This window comes from Ostrea edulis, chromosome 10 (genome assembly GCF_947568905.1).
Source record: "Ostrea edulis chromosome 10, xbOstEdul1.1, whole genome shotgun sequence".
NCBI classification, from domain to species: domain Eukaryota; kingdom Metazoa; phylum Mollusca; class Bivalvia; order Ostreida; family Ostreidae; genus Ostrea; species Ostrea edulis.
In genome coordinates this window covers 22,437,971-22,449,253 of record NC_079173.1, presented here as the reverse complement: position 1 = coordinate 22,449,253, position 11,283 = coordinate 22,437,971, and the positions used below count along the sequence as shown (strand labels likewise).

The 11,283-nt window shown below is 34.8% G+C and overlaps 1 protein-coding gene across 1 annotated transcript in view; it reads right to left on the bottom strand.

Moving 5' to 3' along the window:
• Positions 1-1,727: 1,727 nt before the first annotated feature.
• The window catches only part of LOC125665544 (serine/threonine-protein kinase 17B-like), a 37,971-nt gene continuing 28,415 nt past the window's right edge, over positions 1,728-11,283 (bottom strand). The window contains exons 6-7 of the mRNA XM_048898231.2: positions 7,076-7,255; positions 1,728-5,805 (exon numbers count right to left, since the gene is read on the bottom strand). Of these exons, the coding sequence (XP_048754188.1) occupies positions 5,298-5,805; positions 7,076-7,255 (688 nt within the window). The 3' untranslated portion in view covers positions 1,728-5,297. The remainder of the gene's footprint in view (positions 5,806-7,075; positions 7,256-11,283) is intronic.

The window sequence follows — 11,283 nt, the reverse complement described above, 5'->3', positions numbered from 1 at the left end:
GGAAAGTCATGGGGTCCATGTTAGTGTCAGCTTTAACTTGGATGGGGTCAGTCCCCATCATCAGAATGCTATAGTCCTGCAGCTAGTCTAAGTACAGGAGTCTGAAGTTTTATCAATTAAAGCAAAATAAAACTCTGGGGAAAAAATATCCAATCTAGAAAAAAAATATTCACCCTTTTCTTATTAAAAAACATTGTCAGAAGACAATGGATATTTCTTTTCCAGATTTGATTTTTCTTATTCGGATTTTTATTTTGATTTAATTGATAAAATTTCTGACTCCTGTGGTCTAAGACTACAAAGAGGTCATGGCCCGGACATGAATCCATTGTAAAAACCTTTAATTTTGACCTTGAGGTCAAGGTCATATGGAGGTCATGAAGGTACATGACACATCGTCTCCTGGTGATACACTCATTTGTCAAATTTGGTATGCCTATGTCAAAGAACAAAGAAGTTGTGGCCCGGACACGAATCCATTGTAAAAAACCTTTAATTTTGACCTTGAGGTCAAGGTCATATGGAGGTCATGAAGGTACATGACACATCGTCTCATGGTGATACACTCATGTGTCAAATATGGTATGCCTATGTCAAAGAACAAAGAAGTTATGGCCCGGACACGAATCCATTGTAAAAAACCTTTAATTTTGACCTTGAGGTCAAGGGTCAAATAGAGGTCATGAAGGTACATGACACATCGTCTCATGGTGATCTACCTGTGTGCCAAATACGGTATGCCTAAGTAAAAGAACAAAGAAGTTATGGCCCGGACACGAATCTGCACAGACAGACAGACAGAGTGATTCCTATATACCCCCCAGAACTTCGTTCAGGGGGTATAACTAGAGATTGTTCTTATGAAAAACAAATGTGTCCCAGCTCCCCAAATTGGAAGTGCTCCAAATGAAACCTCCTCCCCTTAATGTACTGCATGATATGGAGAAAGCATTTGCAAGAACATAGCCATTATGGCTCCAATAAGTCACTCAGGAGAAATGTTCACAAACTATTTTACATTTAAGGATAACAATTGGATCCTCCTGTCCCTACAATATGCACATCTGCAAATGGCATTGAAGTATTGTACAAAATGTCAAGGCTATCGGATAAGCCATATAGGAGGAGAAGCATTCACAAGCTATTTTAACATCCTACACCCCTCTTGGATCCACTATAACTTTTAGGAAAATAATTGGATCCTCCTGTCCCGACAATATGCACATCCAACAATGGCAATGAAGCATTGTACAAAGTTTCAAATCTATCTGATAAACCATGTAGGAGGGGAAGTGTTCACAAGCTATTTCAACATACAATTAGTTTGAACGTTCATATAAATATTTCAGGGATGTGACTGAATTCCTCAGAAATCAGAGGAAAACTTATCAAAAAGGGAGGAAAACACTTACCCTACTTGGAAAAATATTTTCTGTCACTTAGATCAAATCCAGAGTGTTTCATTTTTTTGAAAATTGAGCAAATCAGAGGATTTCCTCTGAAAAGAGGAAAAACCACACCCCTGATATTTAGTTTGAAGGGGGAGGGGGTTGTCTTGGTGAAAACTATGTGAATTTAGTTTTTTGTCATATAATGAACTTTTGATCTCGCCCCCTAATATAGCATGTTTAATTAACAGGAATAGGTTTACCCTGCTGAGGTATCTGCTCGTACCACAACATGTATAAAACTATTCACCTTTCACATTAAAATAAGACTAATTCCCATAGCTTGCAATATATTTATTGCTGATTTTCTACTTGTTAAATGTAAAAAATAAAAATACGGCTTCTGGAACAATAGCATCAGATGACATGAAATACAAGACTTGGATTGGGTCTACCGCTAGTTTACACAGATAACATAAGACATCCACACAGTGATAATACAGGTAACTAACGTCAACAGCTGAAACATTCCAATTACCTTCCTCAAAGTTTTGTACTTTTTCACAAACTGCATACATGAAGTATCCAGGGTATCTTTCTTTTGCTAAATAATCGCTATAAAAATTTACGTACTCTAAATTAAAAGTATTTCAATTTGCATTCTAATAAATAATCTGCGTACCGATATTCCTTATTTTTCATATCTTTGAATGTTCCCATATATATCTTGGTCAAGTACATCTGTGAAACAATTTGAAAGCCTGACAATTTTATGATTGCTACTGTAATTACGGAAAGCTAACAAAAAATTTTAAAATAGCACGACATGCAATTTATGAAAAGCCAATTAAATACATACTATCATCAAACACAAAGATGACTGCATGTACAGCTGTATTTAGCAATTTAATAAACTGCTTAAAGAAAATGAAAGACAGGATTATCATATTGATAAAATGGAATATTTTAAAAAAGCAGTATCGTACAAACATTGTTTACTACCATACACTCGCTGATATTAATGTTTCAACAGGACAAAAAACAAAAGAGTCAAGTTTTCTTCTTCATAAGCAGTTCAGTTTATAATATAAACTAGTCGAGTTTTAAATTTGCCCACAAAGGATGCCAGCTTATGTAATATAGGTACAAAATATTTCTGGTATACAGTAAAGCATGAACTGTCATCGTACTTCAGAGAGATATCATGGACTGAAAATGGATTCCGATTTCAAATCTTAAATACAGCATATCACTGTTGATTTATAATCTTCACAACTTCTAGGTGTGTTAAAATAAAAATCCTGAGAAAAAAATCATTACCATGGATTATACAATATTACAAATTTTGTGGAACACTTCCTTAAACCATGTTGGTCATGAATTTCAATGAATTTTCTCTTGATTTATGTTTGAATATTACAAATATGAAGGAAGAAATAAAACATGCTTGACTGAATATGCAGTGCGTTTTCTATGACTTTACGTGCGGGCAACATCATTCCTCAATTTATTCGGGAGTTCTTGAAAATATTTTGCCCCAAAAAATAATGAAAATTAAAAACAAAATATCTTTAACAGCAGTAAAAAATACCTATATAGAAAATAAATTGTACAGTTTTTTTTTTTTTTTTTCGTGAATTCCCATTTGAAATAGATTTGTTAACAAGACAAGGACAATAATGAACAAAAACATGCAACACTCACATGAACGTAAGCAAAAAGCACTTTTTTGTGATCTCATAAAGAGACACTGTATATCAAAAACTCTGGAAAAAAAAACCACATTTCTACCGAATGTATACACTGTACGTCATCTTGATATCTAAAATCAAATGGCCATTTCCATGGAATTAAAAATGAAGATTTAAAAGAGCAATATAGATCATAAACATATTTGCAAAGATACTTACAATACCAGTATGAACAAGTATCTACATAAACAAGCTTGACAGTCAGAATAAACTATTATACAATAACTTATATATATCTAACTAAACTACTAAATAATCGTAAAACATTTAATACAAAACAATGGAATTTAGTCGCCTACAGAGTGTCCACATATGAGTGACCGAGACAAAATGAATTGGACCCTATCAGTATAAGTCACTTGAAAGATATGTTGCAGGTTTTTGGCACTCTTGCCAGTTTCCATGGTTACACATGCAAATGGATGATAAAAGTATTAGCCTGAGATATGTTAAAAATTAAAAGTGTCAGGTTCCGACAAAAAAGGAGCTCAAAATCATGATAAAATGGAGAGTCAGGAAGGATGGGCTGACTTGATAAAGGACTAACGAGAAAACAAGACCAAATATATGCTGTATATGTCCTGCTTTCAGAATATATTGTTTGCAGTATTATCCTATGTTAGTGATTCAGGTTTCAACAATCATTTTCCAACATTTCTCCGTCTAGTTAAGGATCAGGAACATTTTGCCCCCCCCCCCCCCCCCCCCCCCATCAATGCCAAATGAATTTCTAATGCCTAAACCCACTTTTCTGTCCACTTTCCCGGTAACCTGATCACGTCTTTGTGAATGTAGAAGTCGGCAGGTATCATCATACTTGCTAGATGATTGGAGAAAAAATTCAAAAGGAATTCATTTTTTTTTTTTTTCAAATATCAATACTTCAAGTTTTCTTCACAGAGAGATGGAAAGGGGGTGTTCAAATTATTTAAATTTCTAACGACCCTTAGTGCTAAATTTATACACGATCCTTATGGTGTTAATTTCGTAAATACAATATTTTGTGTAAAATGAGACCAAGTTTGTATGTACCAGTATACTACATGCACTAATCTGGATGCTGACAGCGAGATCCTTTTGACTTGGTGCCAACAAGGAGTGGCAGTACCAGAGTTTTTACTTATAGGAGTGCGTTTGTACTATTACATATTAAGAGGTGAATTTGTACTGGCAATAAAAAGGACAAAATTATTTTTCTTAAGATACAAATTAATATAATTCTCTTTTTCATTAATTAGTTCAGCTGATGTACATGTACTTTCATATGTAAAACGTGCCACAAGAAGAGGGCACGCTGAACTCTCTCAACAACACATGTACTGGCAACATAAAATCATAACGTGTAGATCAGCATCAGTGTAAAAGATGCCGATCATTGGGAAAGTGATCAAAAATAAAATCTTGTCAATCGGTTTTGTATTTCAAACTGACTAAGTTTTGACAGTTTTACAAGTACACAAATTAACTAAGTTAAACAGGAAATTATGGGATAATTACAAACTAGGAGGTTTTAATCGAGGCACCAATTTCTACAGAACTAGTTCGAACAGAGCCGAGAAAAAGACGTCAGCCTGTCGTATAATCTACATGAATTGGTCTCGTTCACAAAAACCTGACGGTGTATAAATGCTCGTGCTGAAACCACAAGAAAAAGACATATATATATACCTGTCCACTACTGATACATAAAAACTTTTCTTTGGTCCTCAATGGATCAGATATACTCAATGTAGATATAGTATAAACAGTCACATGGACATAACATTTAAGAACAACTTTTATCCCTGCTAGTGCATATTGTAAACATTTTGGCCCCATCTACTATTTGTTTGCCAACAAAAACTGCAAGGAAATTGGGGGTGGGGGTGGGGGGGGGGGTGTCAAGGCAGATGTATAACAAAAGTTTTTGTAGTGTTAGCGAAGAGTCCAGGTTAGCAGTAGTTCAGCCCCAGTGTACTCTATCACCAACACACAGTCACATGGATAAAAGAGCTCATTGTGGCCCTCATTCATGATAACCCGGCAGGCACAGCACACTGAAGACTGAAGTGCTTTGTTTCTTTCTAATTAGCCATACATACAAAACCCTTGCAGTTATTTCCTGAATTCCTACAATTGTGAGACTCACTAAAACGGTAGTATTACGCTAGCCAGAACACTACACCAGGGAGACCTTATTGTCTACATCTTCAGCTAACTCCATTTTATCTTCCTCTACATCTGTCCAATCAGATATATGGTTACGACTGGGACACATCTTGGTGTCCATGTTTTCATTGCACACAGATTTAGATGAGATGCTCTCTGTTACTTTATCCACTTTTTTCACATGCTGATCCAAAATGTCTGAACACAGAATTAACTTCTTCAAGTCTTTTTCTTGAGTTTCTTTATCCGAGGAAATATTCTCTTTCAAACTCTCCTTTAACACAACATCTGGATTTTCTTTGTTCAACCTGCTGTTTTCTGAAATTTGAACAGGTGGTTCACAATCAGGTCTGTTTTCATTGGTCAATTTAAATTCACATTCTTTGTCCTGATTGGTGGGTTCAGGTTTGTCACTAGTTTCATCCCTCTCTTCTATAGAAATCTCCAAGATTTTTTTAGGATCCACCCTTTGAGTTAACCAGGGATGTTGCAAACATTGTTTTGCTGTCAACCTCTCCCTGAAATATTGAAAATAAAATGTAAAGATGATTTACTCAAAATACTTCCTAGCTATATCAATTTTCTTTCCTCCTCAAATTAATCAACACTGTAGAGTTATCAAAACTTGTGTGGTGTACAGCAGTAATTCGACATGATTGACGATAATAACAAGAGGTCCATAGGTCACATCGCTCACCCGAGTCACCTTGGCCTTGCTGATGTAATTTTTAAAAGATTTTTTTCCCATCTTTATTCCCATGAAAATATTTAACCCCATTCTGTATTTCCCCCCTAGCCACAAAGGGTTACAACATAACCATCATACAAGGTCACAAATCATGTCACAAGATCAAAGAGTATGAAATGAAAGATGCTACCATAAAAAAATCTATAATATGAATACTCTACCTAAAAATAGTTCAAGAGATATATTGAATATATTAGGTTTTCTTAAAAGTAGGTTAAATTTTAAACGGTCCTTCGGATGAGACCGCAAAAACCGAGGTCCCGTGTCACAGCAGGTGTGGTACGATAAAGATCCCTCCTTGCTCAATAGCATAGGCCTAAATTTTGCAGTCCTTCACCCACAGTGGTAACGTCTCCATATGAGTGAAATATTCTCGAGAGGGACGTAAACCAATACTCAATCAATCAATCAATATGTTAAATAAATATTTGGTGCCATAAGAGCCCTGTCACTCCCCATTCAAAGTTAAAGTTTTGGACAGACAAGACATAAACAATTTGTCATTTGTCCCTGTTATTCTTGAAAAGAGTTTTGTTTTTAAAATTACAATTTCCTGTATATTTTTATATGAACATTTAATCTTTTATTGTGCCCCCACCTACCCCTGAGGATGTGAACTACCTTTTTGAACTACCTACTAAATTTGAACTACCTGTAGATTTATTTAAAACTTTAATACCCTATTGTGGCCTCATCTTACCCCCAAGGGTCATGATTTGAACAAAATTGAATCTACACTATGTAAGGAAGCTTTCGTGTAAATTTAAATTTTTCTAGCCCAGTCATTCTTGAGAAGATTCTTAAATGACCCCATCCAATTGTTTGCCTTTTCTTGATTATCTCCCCTTTGAAAGGGGGCATGGTCCTAATTCATTTGAAGACACTTGAATACCCTTTACCCTAGGATGATTTGATTGAAATTGGCCCTGTGATTCTGGAGAAGAAGATAAATTATGTGAAAAGTTAATGATGACATCAGCCTATTTCTGCGTTTGGCTTTGAGCTAATAATGATCCCTGCTAAAACTTCCCAGTACTTACTCAGGCTCTTTGATCAGCAGTTTAGTGATGAAGTCCTGGGCCAGGGAGGAGGTCTCCTTAAACAAACTGTCCGGGAAGTCCAGATTGACCTGTGATATGTTGAGGAATGTCTCCTGGTTGTCTTTGCCAGCAAATGGCGAGTGTGCAGTTAACATGACATAAGTCAGGACGCCCAGACTCCTACAAAGTAAGACAACAGTGAAATAATGCATCCAGAGTACACTGTACCAACTGAGTGACATGACATACGAAGATCACAAATCTGGCAGATATGTTAAAAATGGACAGCCTGGTGATCCTGTAGGTCATTTTTAATGAAGGATCTATATTGAAAACATATAGCCATCAGTCCTATTGTCCGACTGGGCTTTTGTCCACTCACATCATATTTTTGTAAAAAAAAAATAATTACAGATCGGGATCATGATTTGGATTTTTGCACAGTGCCAAGATGGCAACCTCATAGCCAATTTGGTACACAGCAGGGGTGAAGCCTGGTGCAAAACACAAGCTCATTGTCTTAAAACTGAAATTGAAAATTATTTATTTTTTGAAAATCTTCAGGACTGACAGAAAATGATCTGGTGCATTATATTTAAGAAATCAAATTCATTTTTAAAAATTATACTAGAGCATATGAACTGCAATGCTTCACACCTACTACTTCACATGAGGAATGACTCACACAATGATCAATAGCTGTTGAAATATTGTTGTAATGAAGTGTTTTTTTAATTATATATATCGGGTAAATGTTCTGAATGACCTTGACCTTTACAAAATGACCTTGAGTTGCCTATGTCTGAAAGCTATCTGCTTGTTACTTATTTGTGTGATACATGATCAAAACCTGTTCAATAAAACTGCTGAAATTTAGGAATGACTTTTCCTCATATAAGGTATATGTTCTGAGTGACCTTGACCTTTCCAAAATGATCTTGAGAGACCTTGGTCCAAAAGATCAATAACTGTTGAAATATTGTTGAAATGAAGGTATATGTTCTCAGTGACTTTGACCTTTCCAAAATGATCTGGATCCAAAAGTACCTGTCCCTAGGAATATTTGTGATCAATTATGATCAATTTCTTATAAAAGGTTAAAGGAGATATGAGCTCAGATGGACGGCTGGATGGACATGCAGACACCATGGCGACTATAATTTGCTCCGGATGCTCAAAAAATTTTCAGGAAGCATACATCATGATAATTTTGGCCCCACCCTGGAACCAAATCCCTACACCTGGGATCATGAAATTTACAATTTTGATAAAGGGCTACCTGCTCCCTCTAAACATCCATCTAGTTTCAAATTAGAATCAACAGCATTAAAGATGTTTTTAAAATATTTAAATGTTTTACACATAAACACTATATGCCAAGTATGGCCCCACACTCTACCCCAGAGATCATGAAATTTAGAATTTTGTTAGAGGCGTTCCTGACTTGATCAATGATTGAAATATATTTGTTCAACACAGAACGAATCAACACAATTTAACAGCAATGTTATGTATACATCATCAATGTTAAAAATTTTTGTTCCTATACTTTACTTATAACAAGTTTAGTGCACCTATAATTTCCTACAGAATATGAAAACATGGTTTTTAAAGTTTAATAATAAACTAATTGTATCAAAACAAAGTATTAAGTGAATTTCATCTTAATTATCACAACAGATCTATTTCTTCTTTTGTGTCACAATCCATATATATATATATATATATATATATATATATAATGCGCCACGTCAAGGACTATCATTTCACACGGGAAATCTACATGACTATATACCATGTTCACTTTTTATAGATTAAATAACATTTTCACAACAGCTAAACAGACACACCTACAGGATGGAAACATATTATCCGTTTAATGCATTTTGTAATATAAAAAAAAAGGGTATCTTGATACACTTGATGTTGTAGGTACTGTTCACTAATCCTGGTGATTTAATATACATTGTAATTCCCATACCAAAAAAAAGTACACCAAAGTATACTTTAATGATACTTTTATACCATATAAAAGTGTACTTTTTAGAAAAAGGTCAGAAAAAGTATAGTTTTTTTGTACTAGACCAGGTTGCCTCCCAAAGCTGGTGACCTTTTTTGTACTTATTTTGGACTTTGTTTTTATCCAGTGTACTTTTTCTGTACTGTTTAGGACTTAGTTTTTTTCAATCATGCTTTTCTGTGCAATCATCTTAAATAATTATCAGCAGAGATTAAATTCATTGTTGTGTGCCTAATTTTAATACCAGAAGCATGGAGCTGTATACACTTACATCCGGTATTCCTGGTGAAATTATCTAATTTTGAATTCAAAGATAACAAAAGACAGAGAGAAAACACAAAGGTTTCTTTATTGAAATTCCTCTTACCTACACTCTGTCTATCATCTATGTCTTAGACAAATTTGATTAAACGTTTGTGAAAAGTACAGTGCAAAGGAATAGAATTGTAATTTAATTCAAATATTTTTAAAGAAATTTTCAGTTTATAGAAATCATGAAAATTAATGCATCTTTTAATGACCATTATATATCTGATATATACTCGGTCGTGTCATTGTTTTTAAAAAAGTGGTCATCCTATGTGGGAAAAATTACACTAAGCGTTTGTTACCGATCGATATATTTTTCAAAAAGAGGTCTGCATGTGTCCGGTTTTCAGGGGTGGCAGAATTTTGTGAGAATTTATTTGTAAGGAAATGTTAAAGATTTCTGCTGGGACTTTAAAATCAGCCAAAATTTAGGGAGAACCAGTTTTCTGAGGGGCCGGTTTGGAGAAGTTTCACAGTATTACATATTAAAGGCACTGATGTTCTCCATTATGAATTCACATACATCATCAGAGATCAGAGACATACAGTATGTTTTATCTGCAACCAGAACCAGCCTTGCATTCCTCAAAAAAATTTGAGTTTTCTTTTATTTGTGCAGTCAAAATTTGAGTAAATTTAAATCTCAGACTTCATTCCCAAGAAACCCAGGCCAAATATTATGCAAAATCAACACTGTGTACTTCCAGAGCCTCAATCATTAAGAGGATCTGTATCCTTGCAACTTCCCAAACACCACATCAAGGCAGCTAGAGTAAGCTTTACAAAACACAAAAGAGCGTGACACTCCCTAGGCCACTTGAAGTAACAGGGACTGTTTATGGAGATAAATCACCAGACCTGATGTAAACAGAGCCTTGGACATCATCAACCCCGGCACTGCTGTATTAATAGCCTTAGGATCCAAGTCACATCAAAGCTTCAAACCAAGCTCAATTAGGTCTCATTACTAAAACATGTAGATCACCCAAAGTGTATGTTATTCATGAACATACCAAACAAACTGAACAAACTATTGAATTGTGTGTGTACATCTATTACCCTAGTTTGTTAGACAAGCTTTATCGTTTAAAAAAGATTAAAATGCTAGTGTCACGATTATTTACTAATGCATGTAGAGGTTGTAAGAAATGTTTCAATTATAATTATAGAATTTCTATCATAGTAATTAACTTACATTACTTAGAATTTATAGATTGTTTTAGGACCTTTATTTTCTGTAATTAATGTTTGGGACTTTTATTCCTGGTTTTCTTTGCAATACATGAAAGAAAGAAAATATTTTCAATAAAAATAAATCCGGAGTCTATGAAGTGTATATATATATAATTAACATAATTTAAAGTACCGTATATACTCGCCTATAAGTCAGTCCGCCTAAAAGTTGGTTGTATTTTTTAAGGTTATATTTTGTAGGAATTTGCCATTGACCCGCTTGTAAGTCGGTACAAATTTTTATCAGAATCGGTTGACAATTTCAAGTCAATGCTCTAGTGTTTTTACCTATGTTTCAAAAAATATTTTGAAAAATTAATAATTATGAGGTGTTCAATATCCAAGCCTTATCTGTTTGGGGTTTAAACGCAACCCTTGATCTACTGTGGGCAATGATCACTTGTTTACCTAAGCAATTATGGTCTCCTAATTACTAGTACCTGACACTGTGTTTACTTAGTGGCACATGCCTCACGAAAACCTGTTATTGTGGGATTCTGGGCCAATGGTCACCTGAATATCATGTACATGTATATATACAAAGTTTGGCCCCACCCTGAGGTCAAAACCTCTACCCTGGAAATCATGAAATTTACAATTTTGGTAGAGGCCTAAATCCTGCTCTACATCGATCACTATGTATTTA